The following is a 24,708-nucleotide window of genomic DNA, read 5'->3' on the forward strand; positions in this document are numbered from 1 at the left end:
GTATTGGCTACTTGGATCACAGCAGCCCCCACACTAGATTTGCCCACTCCAAATTGATTCCCGACTAACTGGTAGCTGTCTGGCGTTGCAAGCTTCCAAAGGGCTATCACCACTCGCTTGTGAACTGTGAAGGCTGCTCTCATCATGGTATTCTTGCACTTCAGGGCAGGGGAAAGCAACTCACAAAGTTCCATGGAAGTGCCCTTACGCATGCGAAAGTTTCGCAGCCACTGGGAATCATCCCAGACCTGCAATACTATGCAGTCCCACCAGTCTGTGCTTGTTTCACGGGCCCAGAATCTGCGTTCCACGGCATGAGCCTGCCCAATTGCCACCAGGATGGCCAAATTACTGGGGCCCGTGCTTTGAGAGAAGTCTGTGTCCATGTCCTCATCACTCTTGTCACTGCGCTGTCATCGCATCCTTGCCTGCTTTTGCAGGTTCTGGTTCTGCATATACTGCACGAGGAGTTTATAATGCTCATAACTGCCACGGTGATCTGAGCAGGCTCCATGCTTGCCGTGGTATGGCATCTGCAGGAGAGCAGAGTGGCAGCAGAAGATATCATTCAATGACAATGGTTTGCAGACCTACTGCACCGTCTGCTGGCAGGACACAATAGCTGAGCGGGCTGCATGCTTGCCGTGTTATGGTGAGACAAGAGCAGCTGAGCAGAGTTGCAGCAGAAGCGGCCCTGCAAGACCACCAGGAGAGCAGAGTGGCAGCGGAAGTGGTAGCTGACGACCTGCAAAGAGGATTCATGAGAGCAGGAGAGCAGAGTGGCAGCGGAAGCAATGGTTTGACGATGATGGTTAGCAGTCCTACTGCACCGTCTGCTGAAAGCAGTATGGTGCCCGCACAGAAAAAAGGCGCGAAACGATTGTCTGCTGTTGGTTTCACGGAGGGAAGGGCGACTGACGACATGTACCCAAAACCACCCGCAACAATGTTTTTGCCCCATCAGGCCCTGGGAGCTTAACCCAGAATTCCAACGGGCGGCAGAGACTGTGGGAATTGTAGGATAGCTACCCACAGTGCAATGCTCTGAAAGTCGACGCTAGCCTCAGTACTGTGGATGCACTCCGCCGACTTAATGCGCTTAGTGGGGACACACACAATTGACTGTATAAAATCGCTTCCTAAATATCGACTTCTATAAATTTGACCTAATTCCGTAGTGTAGACATACCCTTAGAAGCATAACACAAACATCTCATCCATAATTAGGGAGTGCAGGCTCTTCTGTTTTTTCTCCTCTCCTTTGTATATATGAGTAGGATGGCCTAGATATATATTAAAAGAGATATGTAAGTGCTGTTTTAACTCTTGTAAAGAGATATTCTGTGTTGCTCAGAGAAATGACTCCCTGCCTGGCCTAAGTTATTAGAAAAATGTATGAGCTTCCTGTGGTGAAAAAGAAAAAAAAGTTTTCACCCATTTTTACAAGGTCAAACAGAAATCTTCCTGTTCATGTGGAAATCTTTATTGGATTTTAATAAAAGCTAAACATAATTATTGAACAATGTCTTACCCTCCTCATCTTTTACAACAGTCAATGTTTTGGCAGTGTACATGATCTGTGGTATTTATAGCTTTACTTAAGCTATTTTATTTTCTCACTTATGTACAGTAATGTACAGCAACAATATAATCTTTTAAACAACATGTTCCCTCCAATTTATTAAGCACTATACCAATGTAATGTTGTCTTTACTACACTGTATCTTTGGGTCTGATTACACTCACAAAACTCCCACTGAAGTCTATGGGAATTTTGAGTGTATAAGGAATGGAGGATTAGGCCCCATATTTGGGGGTGATTTTTGCATATGTTTCTCTCTCAAATGATACTTGATAACTTATTGGATACTTTAATGAATTACTTTTCACTCAAAACTCAGCCACATATGATTTTTTAATGTAATAAAACTTACGAAACTTGTAAAGCTGAATTAATTTCCTTGAGTAGCTCTTGGGTCTTATTAAAATCTGCGAGCATGCTTTGTTTCTCTCTGATGTAGTCTGCTGTCATGACATCCAGCTCTTTCTCATGTTTCTTGCTTAAATCTTGCTCATGTATCCTGTTTAATTTATTTTTTGGTTAAAAAAATAGTTATTCTAACATCAGTCTGCTTTGTTCATCATATTTTCTGCCAGGTTTGAAACGGCTTTTAGTACAACACCAAACACCACTGTCAGCAATTACTGAATCATTAAATCGTACTACTCACTTTTCTCTATGCTTCAAGCTTATTTCACTGAAAAGTCATCTCCTTTAATGCTTTTTTTTAAATAAGCATAATGAGTTTTAAAAAACACTTAAGAGGATTTTAAAGTTAGCCAAAATATGTTATTAAAATTACAGCTGAACCGAATAATATCTACTTATATTACCTCCTGGCAGAGGCTAAATGATATACATTATCACATGACTAAATATCTAAACTAACAACCCACAAAGGGCCAAGTGTCTCTGACAAACATTAGCAATTGAGATTAACAAATGGGAAAATATTTTAGTTTATAGTAGAAAAAAATCATACCTTAGCTGTTGGTTGGATTCACTGCGTATTCTGAGAACCTCTTTTCCCTTAAACTCTAGTTCCTTGGTTAGGGCACTTATATTCTCATGCAGAGTCAGGACCTCCTTGTCCAATTCAGATATATGATGGTCGCGATGTTTGAGTTCATCCTGTAGATCTGATACTTGGCACAAAAATTCCTTCTCCTGATAAACAAATATCAAGAACAAAGAATACTTTAATATATTCCTGTTTCAGATGCAAAATACTTGTCTCTGGAAGATAATAACATAGCTTACTTTTCCTTTTGTTTTAGATTTTTTTATTTACCATTTAACAGGAGAGGGCATGGCTTAAGTTCCACCCCTCCGAAAGACTTAGGTGCCTAACTCGAGGCCAAAGGGAGGTGTCTTTCTCCACTCAGGATTCACAGCTGTGGACCTTCTCCTGGACTTAGGTACCTAAGCTATTTTTCACAAAAACTGGCAGAGGAGAAGGAGAAGGTAGGCCAGAGAGAGAGAGAGAAAATGACATTGTATCCCAAGAGTTAAGGCATTCACCTGGGATGTGGGAGACGCTGGTCCATTCACTCTGCTTCATTTCATATTTAATTATTTATACGCAATGGAACAGATTCAACAGGAGAGACAGAGAGACTTGTCTCAGAATACCCCCTTGCTCTGTGGCTAGGGCACTGACATGGCAGGTGGGAGGTTCAAATGTAAACCCTTGTTTACTTCAGGAAGAGGGGTGAATTCAATCTGGGACTCCCACATTCTGGATGACTACCCAAATCACTGGGCTAAAGTTATAACGAGCATAGCATCACTCCTCCTCTGGCAATTTTGTATGGGTTTCAGTGTACTCTGAAAAAAGAAAAGGAGTACTTGTGGCACCTTAGAGACTAACAAATTTATTTGAGCATAAGCTTTCATTATGCTCAAATAAATTTGTTAGTCTCTAAGGTGCCACAAGTACTCCTTTTCTTTTTGCGAATACAGACTAACACGGCTGCTACTCTGAAACCTGTCAGTGTACTCTGAGAACACCAACAGGATCAGGCTCCACAGGCAAGAAAGGAAGGAAGGAAGAAACCTGCTAGTGTTTAGGAATGAGATAGGTGCCCAGGCACCTAGAGTGAGGTGGCTGTGCACATGCCCATTAACGTAGGCTACTAGGGACTTTGGGTGCTACAGAGTTAGATGCCAACTTAGTGGGAATTTTGAGGTTTTTCATGGCACCTAAATGTTAGATTTAGGTTCCTAGAGCAACAGTGGGTCCACAAAAAAACAGTGTTTTAGCTTTGAAGTCTTGCTAAAAGACAAAGTCTGGCAGATTAACTTTAATGGGAAATAACACTTTCCCCCTCTGAGTCAGTCACTGTGCCTTCAAAATGGCTGGACAATTTTGAATCTGAAATTTAGTTTATAGACTTGAATTGGGGGCTAGTTTAAACTCCCAGTTAGGTTTATTGACGGGGGAAGGAAGAAGGGAAAGAGGTGGTAGATTAGACAAACTGATGAAGGAGCACTGTCTTCAGCTTTCAGAGTAGCAGCTGTGTTAGTCTGTATTCGCAAATAGAAAAGGAGCACTTGTAGCACCTTAGAGACTAACAAATTTATTAGAGCATAAGCTTTCGTGAGCTACAGCTTGCTTCATCGGATGCATTTGGTGGAAAAAACAGAGGGGAGATTTATATACACACACAGAGAACATGAAACAATGGGTTTATCATACACACTGTAAGAGTGATCACTTAAGATAAGCCATCACCAGCAGCAGGGGGGGGAAAAGGAGGAAAACCTTTCATGGTGACAAGCAAGGTAGGCTAATTCCAGCAGTTAACAAGAATATCTGAGGAACAGTGGGGGGTGGGGTGGGGTGGGGGGGAGAAATACCATGGGGAAATAGTTTTACTTTGTGTAATGACTCATCCATTCCCAGTCTCTATTCAAGCCTAAGTTAATTGTATCCAGTTTGCAAATTAATTCCAATTCAGCAGTCTCTCGTTGGAGTCTGTTTTTGAAGCTTTTTTTGTTGAAGGATAGCCACTCTCACGTCTGCAATTGTTTGACCGGAGAGATTGAAGTGTTCTCCGACTGGTTTTTGAATGTTATAATTCTTGACGTCTGATTTGTGTCCATTCATTCTTTTACGTAGAGACTGTCCAGTTTGGCCAATGTACATGGCAGAGGAGCATTGCTGGCACATGATGGCATATATCACATTGGTAGATGCGCAGGTGAACGAGCCTCTGATAGTGTGGCTGATGTGATTAGGCCCTATGATGGTATCCCCTGAATAGATATGTGGACAGAGTTGGCAACGGAGTTTGCTGCAAGGATAGGTTCCTGGGTTAGTGGTTCTGTTGTGTGGTGTGTGGTTGCTGGTGAGTATTTGCTTCAGATTGGGGGGCTGTCTGTAAGCAAGGACTGGCCTGTCTCCCAAGATCTGTGAGAGTGATGGGTCGTCCTTCATGATAGGTTGTAGATCCTTGAGGATGTGCTGGAGAGGTTTTAGTTGGGGGCTGAAGGTGATGGCTAGTGGCGTTCTGTTGTTTTCTTTGTTGGGCCTGTCCTGTAGTAGGTGACTTCTGGGTACTTTTCTGGCTCTGTCAATCTGTTTCTTCACTTCAGCAGGTGGGTATTGTAGTTGTAGGAATGCATGATAGAGATCTTGTAGGTGTTTGTCTCTGTCTGAGGGGTTGGAGCTCTACGGTTATATCGTAGAGCTTGGCTGTAGACAATGGATCGTGTGGTATGATCTGGATGAAAGCTAGAGGCATGTAGGTAGGAATAGCGGTCAGTAGGTTTCCGATATAGGGTGGAGTTTATGTGACCATCGCTTATTAGCACTGTAGTGTCCAGGAAGTGGATCTCTTGTGTGGACTGATCCAGGCTGAGGTTGATGGTGGATGGAAATTGTTGAAATCATGGTGGAATTCCTCAAGGGCTTCTTTTCCACCAAATGCATCCGATGAAGTGAGCTGTAGCTCACGAAAGCTTATGCTCTAATAAATTTGTTAATCTCTAAGGTGCCACAAGTACTCCTTTTCTTTTTGTCTTCAGCTTTGACTGCCTTTTAAAGATTAAAGTCCTCAATATGCATTTATAGTACAATTATGCTCTCCAGTTAACATGAAACAAATTCTAAATATGCAATTTTACATCCAGTTACCATTAATGCTTATTTACCTGTCGTCTGCTGAGTTCTATACTTCTTTCAAGTTCCATTTTAGCAGCTACCAGTTCTTGTTGATGGTTGTGCCTCAGTTGGTCAATTGCTGCTGCATGTTGATGATTTAGCTCTGAGCGCAAAGAGGCTAGTTACAATGATTAAAAGGAAAAATGTTTATTTTGTAAACATTATTGTTAATTAACATCATAATCCAACTCTGATAAAATATGACTGCTCACCTAATAAACAGAGACAGAAAATTATTTGTATAAATTACCATAAAATTATGTTGAACATATCAAGCTGATTTTAGGTTTGCAACCCTACACCTTGAACTTTCACGTCATCTATCTTCCATCTTAAGCAAAGTCAGACTTGTTCAATACTAGAAAACCCACGTGCTGCAGGAAATTGTATTGGTGACTCAGTATGCTTGTTCTTAAAGTGTGTTCTAGTCTGAAAAATATTTATGTAAAAATGGGATCTTATACAACACATCTGCTCCCTGTGCACATTCAAGTCATGTCTGCTTACCTGAGTGACAAACTATGTTTTACAACTTGCAAAATTGCCCTGGACGTTTACCAGCCTAGGCACAAAACCTACTTGTCTCTCTTTTACCATGACTGATAATGGAAAAAAAACACTCCAGTTAATGACATTTTAATTACACATTGAAAAAAAGTCCTTCAACCTCTTGAGTGGGCAAGCAGAATTCCATGCCTTTCTGTGACCTCTGACTTCTGCAACAGCTGGTGTGGCTGACCCCAGATGGAAGCTGGTCGGGGCCCAAATAAAGTTGTCACCTCTGAGATACAGAAAAAACGGCAACTGCTCCCCGCACAAGCCTGACCCTCCTCTTCCCCTCCCAGGTTCTCCTCTCCCATCAACCTTGTCCCCCTGGCCCATAAGCCCCTACATCCACTCCCTCCCAGCCCAGGCAGCTCCCCTACTGTCTCCTCCCAAGCTCTCAGGAATCAATGCCCCCAGCCTCTGCTGCTTAACCTCACTGCTCATGAGTCTTGGGTCTGTCCTGCTTTCTGGCTTTGAGACGAGCAGAAGCTGCTGACTGGGCATACTGAGAGCCTTGTACGCAGAGTGGGATCCGGGTGCCACATTAGCAGCAGTTCCAGAGGCCTTCTGACTTGGGCACTGTAGTGGAAACAGCCACAGGCACGCACTGCTGTACATACATGCAGCAGTGGTTGCCAGTCACAATATAATAAGTTTTTTTCTGCTTGTAATTTAAGTGAAACCCGCTGCCTGGTACATTGCAACTAGCAATGCAGGATTAAAACTGGTCAGTCCAGTTAGGAACTGGACTTGCTGAAGATCACTGAGATACAGTACACAAATCCTAGGTTTGTATTTGGGAAGAAACCCAAGCTGGGTACACTGCATTTTCAGCACCCTAGCTGGAGCAGAGTTAGTGCGTGTCTGTCTACCTGAGCTGGGAAGCACGCTGGCAGCTGCAGTGTTGAGGTATCCTGAGTGACAGCTCTAACTGGATGTATGCTAAACTCTTATTAACCTTGGGTAAGGGTGAAATCCTATTTTTCAGCTATGTCACTTGTCTTTCCATTTGTGAGTCCTTCTATTTTGAAGTAAACTAATTTTGTACCACCGTAGCCTCCACTGTATGGAATTTGGATGTAATTTTCAACTCAGATTTGTCATTCAGTTTGAAATTGATTTTACTGCTAAGACGTGTGTCAACTTCATTTATTAAGCATTTTGAGACTCTGTGGTTAATAGTTGACATAACAAGCACTAGTGCATGCTTTGGTGCTTTTTCTACTTGATTACTATAATGGCATCCTTGTTGGTATTAACTTTCATCTATCCTATATAAACTGCCATTTGTCAGGAAGTATGAGATTCATTTGATCTTTTGCTGTTCACATTTTTGCCATTTAGATCTTCATCCAATGTCCACTGACGTAAATGGGAATCTTTCCATTTGCTTCAGTGGGCTTTGGATTAGGCCTTTAAAGTAAATCTACACTGTAAATGGAAAGTGTGATTCCCAGCATGGGTAGACAGATTTGCATTAGCCTGAGTTGAGCTGTCTATTCACAAGTCTGAATACCCAAGCTGGTAACGTACCACTAAAGCCAGGTAAAAGTTGCGTGTGTGTGGACGATAGAGGGTTTTGGGCTAAAAGTTAAAGTTTAGGTTAACTCTGCAATGAAGACATACCCTAAGTGGCAGTTGATCTAATCAGATTATATTTAATCCCTAACATCTGGGGATCACCCCTGCATTAGGAGCTTAAACCATCTAGCCAGAGTATTCTGGAAACTTTAAATCTCTTTTTGGAACCCTCAAATCAGAAAAAGCAGACATTCATCCAATTCAAATTCTTGGATTCTGTTAAGATATTTTATTGTTCTTTTGATATGTAGCAATATTGCTGATTCTCTATCTTGTTAAAAAAGAGGGCCAAAAAAAGGACAGAAAATCTGATTTTACATGAAAGAAGATGCAATACGTAAAAACACGTGTGTTTATAGATGACAGTACAAATTCATAGATTCTAAAGACAGAAAGAACCACTGAGATCATCTAGTTCGATCCCTTGTATAACACAGGCCAAAGAACTTCCCCAAGTAATTCCTGTTTGAACTAGGACGTATCTTTTAGAAAAACATCCAATACTGATTTTAAAATTGCAGGTGATAGAGAATTCTCCATGACCCTTGGTCATGACCCAATAATTAACTACCCTACCTGTTAAAACTGTATGCCTTATTGACAATCTGAATTTGTCTAGCTTCAACTTCTAGTCAATGGATCTTGTTATACCTTTGTCTGATAGGCTGAAGAACAGCTTATCAACTTGCTGCACTACCACATTTCTGTAGGGTACTTACAAATTGTGATCACATTATCCCTTACCCTTCTCTTTACTAAGGAAAACAGATTGAGCTCCTTCAGTCTGTCACTATAAAGCATGTTTTCCAATCCTTTAATCATGCTTGTGGCTCTTCTCTGAATTCTCTCCAATTTACCAACATCCCTCTTCTAAAAGGGCTGATGAGAAAAAAACCAATTCACTGACCTATCCAGTTTAAACAGCAGCAGCCAAAACCAGAACTTTAATATTCACAGATTCAAAGTGAGGTTTATAGCTCTGAGGTGACTTTAAACTCTAGGTCAAGTCAATTTTTCAAGGGTACCTTAAAAGAATTTAGAGAGCCTACTGATTAGTGATGTGGTACAGCTAACTGCATCACAAATTCCCTGATTGCAGGTCTCTGTTTTGCAATACTTTTAAAGTATGTCCTACTAAAGGTAGAAGGTATTAACTCAGCTCAAGGAGACATACCCATACTAGTTCTGATCGAGCAAGTACACTAAAAATAGAAGTGGGGCTGCACTGATGAAAGTGGTGGGATGGGCTAGCCAACCCAAGTACACATCTAGCATCTCAGACAGGATTGTACTCAGGGCAGCTAATTCCTCATGCTGCTCAGGCTAAAGTAGCTACACTTATATTTTTAGCCTGCTAGCTTGACTGGAGCTAACGCAAAGATGTCTCCTTGAGTTGGAACTTACACCTTCCAGCTCGAATGTAGACAGACTTTTTGTTAAGATGAATACTATCCCTTTGTGGATCTGGGAGAGCATTCCAAGGTGCACGAGACTTTGCAGGATTACGAGGAAACTCCTGGATTGGTTCACAAAAATACCCAGTTGCTGGACTGGTTGGAGCAACAGACCATTGCTGAGTTCACTTTCAGTGGAGAAGAAAACAATTTTGCTTTCTGTGCATGCAGATTGTCTCTACTTGTAGTAGAGTGGGCAAAACAGGAGTCTGGGACTGCCAGGTACTACTCAGTAGAACCATAAAAGAAGGGTGCAACTGAAGAATGGCATTGTCCAGATTCCCCTCTTCAGCAATGAAGAGAAAATCCTCTCTACTTTTTGTTAGGGCTGAGGGAAAGGGGTGGGAATAATGTGAGACATTTTGCCAGATTCCTGCAACAAGAAGATAGGTCCTTTCGTGAAAGGTGTCTGGAGGCTCTTACTTCAGATAGTCCTTGTCCAAGAAGGTGAAATTGGCATTATCCCTGATACCCTGCCTTCCAGGATCAGAAAGGAGATTCTGGCTAATGTTGTGGAGCCAACATTAACTAAGTCTACAGGAGATTTGTCTGTGTGAGAAGACTGGAGTCAGAGATAAACTGACTTTGATAATATGCTGAAAAGATTTAATATTGGACCCTTTCTTTTCACTGCAATGTTTTATTAGTTTTGACATAATGACATAAAGGGTGTAGAAAGCTGGGATTATGCCCCCTCAAAGGGCAAGCCAGCAAAAAAACAAAAACAAAAACAAAAAGCCCCAAATTCACAAAAAAACAGTTTGAAAGAGAGATCTGCCAGAAAGAAGACAACAAGCAGCTCTATTTGGATGGGAGATCTCTGAGCACAGGCTCTTCACCAGCTGGGAAGCATGAGGTTGATGGACCAAGATTAACTCTGGTCTATGACTGCTCCAAACAATGACTCAGAGAAGTGTAAGCAAGGTGGACAGGAAGACCCAGCACTGCCTCATCAAAAGTTGAGTAGCTAGAGGATTATTTTCTTTGATTTTTCAGGTGGAAAGATTAAGCTAAACTAACTGGAAAAGATGCTGAACTAGTAAGGAAACATTCCAATTAAGGGAACAGGAAGTAAGCACTACTAAAAGAAGGAATGAAAATGGTAGCGCACAAGGCAGAATGAAAGTAGTGAGCTGAGGTGAGACATGTTGCTGGTATCTAATTGCCAAGCATTTCTGCATGTACAGTGTGTTTTTGCTTATTCATTATGTGCAATGGATAAAGTGTGACCTAACCAGAAACTACCAGAGAAATATCATCTTATACCAAAATGACATCTTGCAACTATGTACATAATCAAAATTTGAAATCTATTTTTGATTTGTTTTTTAAGGCCCACTTCCCCCATTCTTTGCTGCAGTTGACAACACCACAATGCTCCCTGTTATCAAGACCCTTAAACTGAGAGATAATCTTTGAATCCTCCCTCTTCTTCTCACTCCTATCCAGTTGGTTTCCCCTTCATAATATTTCTAAAATCTGCCTTTTCCTTTTTGTCCTAATCGGCAAATCACTTCTCTGTATTTGTTACCTCCTGCTGTAACTCTTGAAGTCTCCTCTTCATGTCTTTTTTTGTACTACCCTTGTCACCTGCCCCTCACCCTCCAGTCAAGCCAAAATATCACTGCCAAAAATATCTCCCCCATCTTCCTTCTCTTCTGAATCCCCTCTAGCTCTGAATATATCCTCTCTCCTCTTTGAATCACTCATTGGATCTCCACTGCAGAGCATTTCATTTCAATCTTCTTGTCTTTGCCTTCAAGGTCCTACCATCATACAACCTTTGTCCACCTGTACAATCTAGCCACTTTTTGCATTTTCCCCATCCCCTCTGCTCCACCAGCACCACCAGCTTCAGTACCCCCTTAATCACCTCATCTCACAGGCATCTGTCTTCTTCCTCAGCACCTTAAGTGTCCAGTTCTTTCCCACAAGTCTATTCACCAAGCCACCTAACTTGCCTCATTCAAATTTCTTCTAAAAGCTAATTCCTGCCATCTCACCAGTTGAAAGAGTGAGAGGGGGAAAAGGTTCCTTAAATTAAAAAACAAACAACTCAGAACTATCAAGTGTGTGTGCGTGTTATGGAGTAAATTGCTTGATTGTCACCCTTTGTCCTTCTCATCGGTCTATGATCCTCACTTGTTCTGTTGTATTGAATTTAGGTTGTGCACTCTATGAGGAAATGACGAGACCTTCTTCTGTTTTGTGCAGTGCCTAGCACATTCATAGGGGCTCAAAAATAAATAAATGATACTCATCTATATGCCAAAAATAAAAAGTCAAGGAACCCAGTCATGTACAAGCTGATTTTTTAGTAAACACATTTCTTAACCAGGCTAAAACTATGGACCTTTCTAGTTAAGGGTCTGTCTATTCTACAAATCACAGATTGATTTGTAATACACTACAGATTAGTAATATACATAGTAATTTGCAATTAGTACTTATTGACTCACCTGACTAAAATGTTTTTGCAGTACAGATGGATCCTTAGTGTCTTCATTTTTACCATTGTTACATGTATATGCTGAAACTGTTCTAGTTGTTCTATTTCACTAGTACTTTCTGACACTTTCTCCATCATGAAATTATGGTTGCTGACACATCAATCTAGAACACTTAATAGTGGGATTCTCCATAGGCTCAGCTGATCTATCTGCTCTTATTGAAATCATACTCCTGTTGATTTCAGTACAAACAGTTAGGCCAATGCTGAGTGCTTTTGAAAATCCCACTCTACAACTTTATATTTATTTAAATTATTTACCTTCTTTATTCATAATGTCATCCTTAGTTTTATACTATTTTTCACTTATAGTGCTATGAAGTTTGTGGAAAGTGCTTTATTATGTCTACAGTTATATTAATTATGCAAATGGCAATCATATCTTCTGATACAATTTACACTGGCTTGAAAATACGATACCTAGCATAGCTTTCCCTTCATCTTCCAGCTCAAATCTAAGAGTCTGAAGTTCCTGTTCCATTTCCAATTTGAAACCTTCCATAGCTTGTTTGTGTGCTTCTTTCAGTGTCTGAAGTTCTTCAGAATGTTTTTGTTGTAAATGCTCTTCTAGTACCTATGAAATCCAAAAGGAGAAGAACTTTTTTACACAGATTTAAACAATGTATAAAATATTTAACAATGAATTAACAGGAGGGATTCTCTTTAAAATGACAAAAAATGCATGTATTATTAAAAATACCTCCATTTATCATTTAAGAAAGCCACTGATATACTCAAGCCACCATTAAAAATGTAATCTTTATTCTACTTCCCCAAATTAAAGTGCCATAGAGGATTCTTTCTTATTCTTTCCCATCACTGGTGATTACCAGTACTTTTGAGTATAAAGAGTGAGGACCATAACTACTCCCAATTTGTTCATGGACCAAGGGCAGGCTACAACTACCATGTACACCCAAAGTTTAAATTTCTAAAGTTATTTATTGTTCTGGTGGTTTTGATCTAGGTGTGAACAAAATGAAGTTTGAAACCAAAAAATCATTTCTGAGCATGACAATGAGCTTACAGTGGGTAAAAGAAAAATGCTTTATCACCTTTTAAATACTATGAAAAAAATCATTCCCAGGTTGAGAACATAGATGCATATTTTCAGTTCTGAAAATTCTTTTTAAAATCACAAATGTCTAGATTCTGCCATCCTTTCTCAAATTAGGCAGCACTCTGCTGTATAGATTATCCCACTGAAACGAACAGCACTACATGTAAAGTTAGATACTACTATACAACCTCAGAGTTACGATCACCTTGGGAATGGAGGTTGTTCGTAACTCTGAACAAAACATTATGGTTGTTATTTCAAAAGTTTACAACTGAACATTGACTTAATACAGCTTTGAAACTTTACTATGCAGAAGAAAAATGCTGCTTTCCCTTTTATTTTCGTAGTTTACATTTAACACTGTACTGTACTTTTTTTTTTTTTTGGTCTCTGCTGCTGCCTGATTGTGTACTTCTGGTTCCAAATGAAGTGTGTGGTTGACTGGTCAGTTCGTAAGTCTGGTGTTCATAACTCTGAGGTTCTACTGTACTCAATTTGAGCAAAGGTGTCAGAATAGGCTTAAAAGTATTTGTACTAGAAGTAATGTTACAACGTTCAGCCCTGATCTTACTGTACATTGCTCATGAGAGGACTCCTCATCTCACATGGAGCCCCAAAAAAGTAAATGGGGCTCTAAGCAGGAACAGTGGTATGACCTTGCATAAACACTGCAGGTTCAGGGCCTTAGACAGTAGACAAAATAAGGAAGCATATGATGTACACAAGTGTGGAGAAAAATTTCAAAAGGACTCTAGCAGATTCTGAGAAGTGGTGTGAGAAGTTTTTTCATAAGAACGGCCATACTGGGTCAGTCTAAAAGTCTATCTAGCCCAGTATCCTGTCTTCTGACAGTGTCCAATGCCAGATGCCCCAGAGGGAATGAACAGAAAAGGTAACCATCAAGTGATCCATCCCCTGTTGCCCATTCTCAGCTACTGGCAAACAGAAGCTAGGGACACCATCCCTGCCCATCCTGACTAATAGCCATTGATGGGCCTATCCTCCATGAACTTATCTAGTTCTTTTTTGAACCCTATTAAAGTGCTGACCTTCACAACATCCTCTGGCAAGGAATTCCACAGGCTGACTGTGCATTTTGTGAAAAAAATACTTCCTTTTGTTTGTTTTAAACCGGCTGCCTATTAATTTCATTTGGTAACCCCTCATTCTCATGTTATGAGAAGGAATAAACAACACTTCCTTATTTACTTTCTCCACACCAGTCATGATTTTATAGACCTCTATCATATCCCCCCTTCGTCGTCTCTTTTCCAAGCTGAAAAGTCCCGGTCTTATTAATCACTTCTCATACAGAAGCTACTCTATACCTCTAATCATTTTTGTTGCTCTTTTCTGAACCTTTTCCAACTCCAATATATCTTTTTTGAGATGGGGTGACCAAATTTCAGAAATATAATGTAACAAATTTAAAAAAAAGAACTATATTGTATGTACTGGAAAGTACAAAGAAAGTTATTACATATAATAACATGAACTATAGTGTAGTAGGAACTTTTTTAAAAAAAACCCTCAGAATCAGATTGTTGGACAAAAATATGTAGCTGATATTGATAATGATTAAAAATACTAACATGATGCCAGAAGACAGAGCAAGGTGCTAAACTTCTAATAGGTAATGTCTATATTATAAAGGACATTATTCAATTTGCCTGCATAATATTTAACTGTAGTAACCATATTACTAATGTAATCTTGAAAAGAGAAATAAGAAATAATGCAAAGAGTTTTCTTTACTGATTCTCTCAGTATTTTGTATATTGGTTTAATCATGTTTCTGTGGTGTGCCCTATACACTTGTGTGAAATATCCAGATGAACATGCCTTTTGTTCTTGTTCTTTTGTTTGTTCCATGTTTTGAAATGCAAGGATATGTGCTTCCTTCAGGGATTCATGCCTTTGCTGATGCTCTTCTTCCAGTTCCTCGAGCTCCTGGGTAAGCCTTTGTCGCTCCTGACTAAACTGGGTCTGTAGCAGTTGCAAGGAGCTCTGAGACTGGGAAAGCTGCATCTCCAGGTTCTGTTTCAGCAAGGAGATCTAATCCACAGAATAGCAAACATCAGTGAATCATAAATACAAATGTCAAATCAGGAAAAAATGCTTTCAAGAAGTAAGTATTTGATATGAACTTTATATGAACTTTGATATGAAATTTCTAGAACATACTTCTGAACAACATCACATTTCTTAATCTGAAATTCAGATAACATATCTACTGATTTTAACCAAATATCATGGAACTATCCAGAACATAAAACACAAGAGAGAAACAGTAACTTATAACTAGTGAATTGTGTTATACAGTTTTACTCTAATTCTTGTACTTCTGAGGTAAAAGATTTTGTGAGGGCTCTCACTTTAAGATACATTCTTAAAACACCACTGGTTATAAGGTATTTGATGTTTAATAAATGAATTATGTGTTACCAAAATGCTCTTCCAGATCTTTTAACAAAGAAAACATTAAAATGACACTATCAAGGTCTGAGGTCCAACACTGGATACATTAAAATTAATGAATTCTGTGGAGACGTTCATCAAGGTTATGTCAGGAAAATCCTGACTGGCAAAAAAAAAAAAAAAGGATTAGAAGACCTAGAAAAGTAAATCTTTTCCATCTCTAATTTCTATGGTCCTAAACTATAGGCAATTGTCTGTTTTTAAAAATGTAGCACCTCTACCACAACTAAGTTAAATTATCTCACTACTTTTGTTCTATAAAATTAGAATGTTTTGTGGTTCTTCTGCTGTCTCTTAACTAATACCACAGCAATTAAACTAAAAAATATACATTTTTTCTGGAAACTTGTTGACATAAACAATGATGTTAGTGAACAAACAGACATATCTGAGTATAATATGATTTCCTGTAGATCATGAGGGAGCTCCATGATCCTTTATCTCAACTGTAAATTTAAACCCCAATCTTAATGTCCAATGGCTTAGCCATCATCCTACCAGACAAAGAAGACTGGACTGATGGGATTCCATTTGGATCCAAATAACACAACTCCTTAATTGCACAGAATGTTTGCTGACAAGGCACCCTCAGCACCTGCCAGCTTGGGGAACAAGAATAAACTGAAAGTTTGTTACAAAAATGAATTTTGCTCCATTGATCACACAGGAGGAAAAAATACAATTGCCAAATGGCAAAGTATTTAAATTAGTATAGAAAAAAAATATTTCTTAGTCTCAGAGGGTATTATATAAAACTGATGAAAAAAACTGAAAGTGTCATTTAATTGTGCACATGCCAAGATTAATTATGAAATAAATGATAAAAGTCATAGCAATATAGTCTGTGCTATTCTGCAGTGAATTAAATCTTACAGCATAAAATAAAATTAAGAGTAGCATGCAAAGGGTAACTGTGAAATTCACAACATTTATATTATTGCTGAAATTATTCTATCACAAATACAAAGCTAAAGCAGATTTGTAAGGGAAGAAGCTACATTTAAAGTAAAATTAACACCTAAATAAAACAAGCAAATTAAATTTGAGTGAAATGACCATGACTGGTTGTCTTTAAAATTCGTTGAGTATATATATACATACAAACACACACTATCCTGTTAAGTATGCTTTGACAGTAACATTTTAAAGGAGATTTAGTTATAGCTGAAAGATCATACTAAATTTTGTAATCTAAACTATGCATGAAAAACTCTTATTGTGTACACTAACAATTTTTTTTTACTTTACTTCCTGTATGAAGTAAATGAATTAGCAGAATTTCTTAATGTCAGAGCATATAATTAGCATGAAAAATATGTTTTAAACAGTGTACATCAGCAAAGCAATGCAAAATGAATCATTTTCATTTCCTTTACCATAATTTTAAGAAGCAAGGTATTATATGTGCAATGCAAAGTAGTAGGTAACATATACATTACTTGTTCCATTCTGAGTTTTAAGTAGGTATCAGCGTTCTTTGTAGCTTTCTTTTCTCTCTATCTTCCTTTGCTATCTCCTTTTCATTTAGAACAAGATTTTAAAAAATAGAAATCTAAATTTAGACACCTAAATTGCCCAAATTTCAAAGTTTTGAAAACCCTAACAGCTCCTATTGGCCTAAATATAAAACTTACACCTAGAAACCTTTGTTAAAAGAACATTAAGGTTGAAGGAATTAAAAGTTAGAGAATACCTGAATTAAGGTTACCTGTACAACCTTAATTCAGCCCTCTGTGAGTATGCATTATGATACAGTCTTTAAATTACATAATCACATACTATTTTTTCCACAGGATCCCGGCTGCCTTGTGTTAACAGGATGGACAGTGCTCATTGAATGAGCAGCTGTTCAATATTTTGTTTCTCCCTCATTGTTCAATGTGCAAACCTCATGGCTTAGTCACTATACACTATTCACACCCTGCTCTGAATAAAAAAAAAATTAATTTCCCCTTGGCCTTTTCTATGACACACATCACTACAGTACCTCAGTGCTTCACACATATTTATGAATTTATTTTCCCAACACTCCTTGGAGGCAAGGTGATATTACTATTCCTATTTTACAGATGAGGAACTGAGGCACAGAGAAATTAAAGTAAAAAGTGTCCACTAGTTTTGGGTGCCCAATATGAGATTCCTAGGACCAGATTTTTCAGAATACTTAGCATTATAAAGAGGACCCTGAGAAAACTGAAGATTTAAAAAGAAAAAAAAATCACAGCATCATGGGTAAAGCAGTGATTTTCCTAGGATACACACAGAATGCAGTCTGTGAAAGATCACTGTTGCATTCCTTTGCATAAAACCAGATGCCAAGTCCCCACAAAAACGTCTGCAATTTTTCCAACAGCAGGAAACCAGGGTACACAGATGTCCACTTCCACCTCCTCACTGTTGGAAAATTACAGCAGTTCAGGGGGCACACAGCAGTCAGTTTTATGCAAGGCACAGCAGCCAGCATGCCAATGCTACTTGGAACACATGTTTTTGCCTCTCTACTGAGGCTGCAGGTGCGTCTGTTCCAAGCTGCGGTGCTGGTTATTGTGCCACTCAGAAAACTGGCTGCTGATCCCTCCAGAACTGCAGCAATTTTTCCAGCAGCGGGAAGGCAGAAGTGAGCATCCATATGCTCTTGTCTTGCACTCTGAAGTTCGTAGACATACCCTCCCCACAAACTGTTGTCCTTCCCAGTCCCTCACACCCAGCTCCCTCCTCCACTTATCCTGCTACCCCAGTCCCTGGTTTCAACTCTGGCCCTTCAAACCTCCTTCCCAGCCTTCAGGCTCTCAACTTAGCCCCTTCCATTCAGCTTCTCCCCCTCCACCTGTCTCATCTTCCCAGCTCCCCCCCCCCCTCCTTTACATGTGTCCAAGTATCCCCCTCTTCCCAGTATCTGTTCCCTGAGGTCGCAGAGGGGGTAGCTGAGTCTGGCAGGTGGGTCAGCTGGAGCTCAGCTGCTCCCTGGGGTAGCGGGCAGGTGAGCATGGGTCAGACTAGTGTCGGGGGAGTGGACAGGACCAGGGAGCAACAGCTTCTTTTTACTGAGCAATTTGGAAACCATCTCCATGCTATGATTCCACTCTCCTGTCCTGGGCTTGTTAATATGCAGCAAGAATGGTGCCTCAGGGGACAAGTGTAGCCAATGGGGGAGAGGTCCTGAGGGACAATGCATGCCCATTGGCTACCCCGCTTTTGGAACAGCAGTTTGGAGGGGGGGACCCAAAAGATGCATCAAACATAAGAATGGCACACATGGATGCCCAATTCAGCATCCCTCTTGTGGGAAAAATTGCGGGGCTGGGCTAATTACACAATTTCACCTCAGTGTACGAAAACACAATTTTCTCAGGGTCCTTATTCTATAGCACTTTATATGTTCGAAGTACAGTTCCCATTGACTTCAGTTGCAATTGTGAGTAGTCTACCCCAAGGGTTTAAGTTGGGCACTCAGAAAAGAAGGAACACACAACTAGTGGTCACCTGTGAAAAGAAACGATTACTCACCCTGTGCAATTATTGTGGTTCTTCGAGATGTGTCCCCCTATGGGTGCTGCACTCTAAGTGTCCTAGCATCCCCTGTGCCTTTGACTTGAGATTTCTCACAGCAGTGTACATTTGGCTCGCACATGTGTGTTAGTCAGTCTCTGACCCTGTGGCATTGCTATATAGCACTGTGTGGGCAAACTGCCCTTAGTTCCTTCTCTACGGTGAAGCTCCAAAGCAGAGAACTTCGAAGGGAAGGACACAAATCTCAAAGAACCACAGTTACTGCACTGTGTCCCTACTGATGCTTCATTCTTGGTGACTAACAAGCAGTTCCCTCTAAGGCGGAGGGGGCTTCAGAGTCAAGTCCAGTTCAGAGAAAAGTACGGACAAACCAAATACAGAGCTCTCCATAATGAGGAGACAAAGCTTTATTTCCGTTTTTTCTGGATCTTGGTTTCAGTGCCAGACAAAAGTTGCAGTTCTGCGATTCTCTGAGGCAATGGAGCAGTGGGAATGCCCATTGCTAACGGGGATCACCTCCCAACATGACAGATGTTTGAAGCCAGGAGAACCGAATATAACCTCCCAGTAACAACTAACCAGTACCTATCCAAATACAATAAAAATTATTTTCTCTCGTAAAGAAAAGAAGCTATATTAGTACTATTTACTAACTACGGAACTAAAACTAACACTGTGACTCATTGTTAATAAGAAGAGAATACAGCTGAGGAAATCTGAATGGGATAACTGCCAGAGCTCCATCCCAAGCCAAGGCAGTTAAGAAGGAGCTGAGCGGGGTTTGCCCAGTGCTGTGCAACGGCATGGGGCACAAGACTGATCAACAGGCATGTGAGGGCTGAATGAAAACTGCTATGAGAAATCTCTGATCAAAGGCACAGGGGGCGCTAGTGCACCTACAGTGGAGCACCCGTAAGGATACTACTTGGAGAGGAAGTTTGGATTAAGTGACATTTCAAGCATCACACAGGAACTCTGTGGCAGAGGTAGGTGAAGAAACAATTCTCCAAAGCAGCATTAGGCTGCTTTAACCATGAGACCATTCTTTCTCTTCCTGCAATTCTACCCAGCATTCACTACTCAACTTCTGCAACAAGTGAGGCAGGAGTCCTACTGACAACAGCCTCATTCACTACACAACCCTAACACATCTTCAGAGCATGATTCATCCTGTGCGTGGAATGAGGCAGGCAGGGGGTCTGTGGAAGTAGTATCTTACCATGTAATTAAAGACTCTATCATAATGTATACATTCAAAGTGGCCAAAACAAAGTTGCACAGGCAGCCTTAATTAGGCATTTCCTAACTTTTGAATACTTGACTTCTAACTCTTCTAATATAGGGTTTTAGATGCAATTCCCTAGATTTTATGGGGGGGGAAGCAAACTGGAAAAACCGAATTCCATCATGTGGAACCATACTGATCCATACACGGGTCATCAGTAGGACTGAAATCTTTAGATCCACAGCACAGATGTCTACCACTTTAGCTACAGAATAACTGGTAGCAGTAGTAAACAGTTATCCTTTATTTTGACAAAGCACAAGGGGATAATGAGACACACATTTTGCCTGTGGGTTTCACGGATATTTGCTGACAGTAGAGGAATGCTGAGACTTGAGAATTCTGGGTTAAATTTGAGGTTCTAGAGGAAAGTGTGCTTCAGTGATTATAAACCCTTCTGCCCAGTCCCCCCTCTGCCACCTCTCTTGTTCCCTAGCCCCCGTTTCTATCCACCCCAACCCCAATTATTGTCTCATCCCCTTCCCACTCTGCTCCTATCCACCCCACGCTGGGTCCTGTCGCCTCCCCCTCCGCTCCGCTCTTCTCCAACACTGGCTATTGCCTCCTCCTTCTGCTCTTATCCGCCACTTTGGCTCCTGTCATGTCTCCCCACTGTTTCTATCCACCCTATCCCTCCCTCAAATTCCTGCTGTCCTCCTCATATATTCACAACATCCCTGCACTGCTGCCTCCATCCCCCACCTCCATATCTATTTTCCCCAACCATGGCTCCTCCCCACTCCCCTTCTGCTCCTATGTACCCCACCCTGGCTCCTGCCCTCCCCCCCACTCATATCCTCCCACCCCATCCTAACTGCTGCCTTCCTGTCCTTCCCCCAATTCCTATCCATCCTCTATCTCAGCTCCTGTCCACTCCCACACCCACCCTTGGCCCCTGTCCTCCTTCTCCTCTTTATGTCTATTCATGCCACACCTACTCCTCAGTTCCTGCTCCCGCTCTGCACCTATCCAGTCCCCTCCACCCTACCTACTGTTCTACCCTTCTGCTCTTGCCCACCATCCTTGGGTCTAACTTCCCCTTCCCTTCTGCTTCCCTACCACAATAATTCACCACCTGGTCCCTGCCCTTCTGCTATTATCCACAGCTCCCCTAACAGCTCTTATGCTGTTTTCCCTCTGCCCCTTCCTTTCTCAAATTCCTGGCCCCCTTTCCCTCTACTCTTAACTCCCTGAATTCCAGTCATACTGTTTCTTCCTTCTCCCCCTCTGGTCAGCAGCAGGAGCACTGACAGCACAAGAGAGAAAGTCTCCCTGTTCTTAGTTCTGGTGCCCAGTGCCACAGCAGTCTCCAGCTGGGGGGAGGAACTACTGTAGGGAAATCATGCTCAGTCCATGCAGCTAAGATGGAAGCTTCAGCAAATTTAGCTGCCAGACTCTACAAGTTTCTATTGAATGCGTTTGAAAGGAGATTTTCAGAGTTGTTCATCTTGGCCACATTTGGGCAGATACTTGTGGAGATGGCAAAAAGCCCATCTCTAACATCAGCATGATGCCCCTGCTGAATTTCAAGTCCCTACTCCAAAGCATGGAAGCACTAGAGCTTCCAAATTAACAGGGTGCAGCATTTTTTATTATTATTATTATTTTTTTTTTATCATGGACAAAACAATGCATGTTTCCCTGATCTCATTCTTGGAAATGGCTGACGCATTTTAGCTCATTTTGAAAATAAAAAAATTTAACCTGAGGCAGACAGCTGGTATCAAAAATTTCAGCCTAATCAGTTAAAGTTTGGCAAAATGATAAACAGCTGAAAACAGGGTTTTATATTATGGAAAGTATTAGGCAACCTTAATTATAGGCTTAGCTACCAGCTCTGCCTATAATACTCTACTTATCTTCAGGTTCTAGGACATCCATGCACTGCTGAAGTCTGCAAGTTCTTTCCTGAGTAACTTCCTACCTTGTACTACATTGGTGATATTATAAATTGTGATCCCAACCTATGGAGTTCAGTTCAGTTAAATGTGCACTTTCTGCAAAACACGATTCTGTAAAGCTTTGAAAAGTATTTACTTCTGGTGAAATATAATAGTATTATCTATTATACAAAACACCACATTTTTGCAAAATGTATGGCTTTAATTATAGGTATTATTAATAAAGGACTGCTCGATCAGTCACTGTCAAAACCTGTTCACATACGTATCGACATTATAGATGTAAATTATTGTAATTTACAATACCACCCTCTGGTGACAGCAATTGTTCCACTGCTGTGCATTAGTCTGATAATTCTGAAATATCCATTCTTTTCTTCTTTCTACATAACAACAAACAATTCACATGTGGGAAACTAATAAAAATATAGGGTTTCTATACAGTATATGTGAAATTTTCTTATTTTGTTTAAATTGCCACAAATATCAAAAGAAACAATAGCATATTTCACGAAAGGGGTTTTAAGCATACATACATACATACATACATACATACATACATACATTCTAAAAAATATTTTGAATGAATCACCATGTATTTATATATGCTAAAAGCACATTTATGAAAGTAAGAGTCTCCCTCTTTGCACATCTTTACAGTAACAAAATCTCCTAGCTTCCCTTTTGGTTTCTCCCTACACTGAGGATGCAAGACAAGACACAGATAACTCCTTGAACACAAAGATACACAGAGTACTTTGAACTTGCAATCGTCAACTAGGTCTTTCAAGAGATTAAAAAGTTGACAGATATTATAAATAGAAGAAGAAAATTTAGTAATCAAACTGCAATTAAGATTTGTATTACAAGCAGCAAACTATAATATAGCATTATTAACTTCATGCTTTGTAGAAAGCTTCACAATGTGCAAATATATTGCCTGCAAGATTGCTTTAACATAATAAAAAATGCTGCAGATATTATGTAGCGTTTGATGTCAGATGATATGTGCACTTATACAGATGAATGGATGCAGCACAGAAGCTTTTATTAACCAGATGCATACATATCCTTGTCTCTAATATCATCATGTATTTTACTTCACAGTTTAAAGCAACATTGTAAAGTATACAAGTTTAGAAGTGCAAGCATGCCCTTGTGTACAAGTTGTAAGTGTAGCTCACTTACATTGCTGATAGATTTATGCAAAGCTTCACCGAGACAGTGCCGCTATGAAGAAAAGATCACAGGAATAAAGGGAAACATTCAGAAATCAACTAAGTAAAAGAAAAAGGGATAAAGAAGGGAGAGTAAAACACAGAACATTAATTATAATTTGACCAGGGAAAAATAAGTTGAAAACTGTTTGGAAAAAAAATTAGACAGACCAAAAATTTTGCAATGACTTACTGCAAAATCAGAACACAAGGTTAGCATACTTATGAGATGAAAAACTTTCATTTCCTATCTCATATTTCAAATATTCAGGATATCAGTATCCCTTTCAGTGTAATATAATGTTCCTCTCTTATGTAACTGAACAATTTTTGCATTTATCTGCTCTCAGCTTTAGCTAATGTACTTTAGAAAAGGCTATCATGTACATACTGACTTTTTGCATTTATCATCAATCAGAATTACACTTTGAACATTGCAGTCAGTGTTCAACTGTAGGCATTTTTTTAGTTAGTAGCCTTATAATATCAAGAGCAAATTTCACTGTCTTATCTGCTTTAATACTGAGAACACATATTACTCTTTAATAAAGTCATACTTCTATTAAAGCACAGTGGAATTTTTTGTTTTCTGAAATTTAAGGATTAAGAATCCTTACAAAAGAGACTGGTTTTCAGGTAACAGTCCAGGGCAAAATTTACTTACTGTAACACCATCTTACATCAATTATTAATGAAAAACTGCAGACGTACATAAACATATACTGTAGATATGTAGATGCATTATATCAATATTACTTGATCATATATATCAGGTAATATATATGCTCAATATGATAATCAAAAAATGAATGAGCCGTATCTTCATAACTGAAAACAGTGTCTGATTCAGACTCCAAACCAGAATGATAGATTATCTCCCCTTTTGTCACTTATGTTATTCAAACAGATGGGTTTTTCAATGACAACAGATTTTTTGGACCACCTTGATTGCCTGGATGTCTTCATTACAGAAATTTTGGACAGTACTTTGACAGAACATAAAAAGAGGAAAAATATCTTTCCACATCCTAAATCTACAAAAAGAAAAGAGATATTCAAATAGCAGGAAACAAATCTCTGAACAGCAAACTACTATTTCTAGCAACAGTGAGAGGCAGCATGGTTGAGTGAATAGGGCACCAGACTAGGTCTTAGGAGATCTAGGTTCTATCCTTAGCTCTGCTGTACAATTGTGGGCAAATCACTTCAGCTTTCTGGGCCTCCTCCCCTATCTTTTGTCTGTCTCGTCTATTTAAGACTGTAAACTCCTAGGGGCAAGGACTGTGTCTTATTATGTGTTCGTACAGTCCCTAGTACAGTCAGGCCCTAATTTTGTTTGAGGCCTCTAAGCATTACTGTAATATGAATAATTAACAATATATTTCTGATACCTAGCCAAAAGTGATAAACTAGCAATGTTCTAAGAAATGGGAAAGAAATT

The 24,708-nt window shown here is 39.9% G+C and overlaps 1 protein-coding gene across 12 annotated transcripts in view; it reads right to left on the bottom strand.

Moving 5' to 3' along the window:
• The window catches only part of FAM184A (family with sequence similarity 184 member A), a 189,890-nt gene that overhangs the window by 26,192 nt on the left and 138,990 nt on the right, over nt 1–24,708 (bottom strand). For 8 of the 12 annotated variants that reach the window (XR_006279942.1, XR_006279943.1, XM_043510879.1 and 5 more), the window contains 5 exons: nt 14,719–14,931; nt 12,237–12,390; nt 5,717–5,844; nt 2,544–2,728; nt 1,935–2,081 (listed from right to left, as the gene is read on the bottom strand). Coding sequence is in view for 9 of the 12 variants with exons in the window: in XM_043510879.1 (XP_043366814.1) it covers nt 1,935–2,081; nt 2,544–2,728; nt 5,717–5,844; nt 12,237–12,390; nt 14,719–14,931 (827 nt within the window). In the remaining 3 variants the exon portion in view is untranslated. Of the gene's footprint in view, nt 1–1,189; nt 1,284–1,934; nt 2,082–2,543; nt 2,729–5,716; nt 5,845–12,236; nt 12,391–14,718; nt 14,932–24,708 lie in introns of all 12 variants that reach the window. The other 4 variants (XR_006279944.1, XM_043510881.1, XM_043510884.1 and 1 more) reach the window with 3 other exon arrangements.

Source organism: Dermochelys coriacea, chromosome 3, assembly GCF_009764565.3.
Source record: "Dermochelys coriacea isolate rDerCor1 chromosome 3, rDerCor1.pri.v4, whole genome shotgun sequence".
NCBI lineage: Eukaryota > Metazoa > Chordata > Testudines > Dermochelyidae > Dermochelys > Dermochelys coriacea.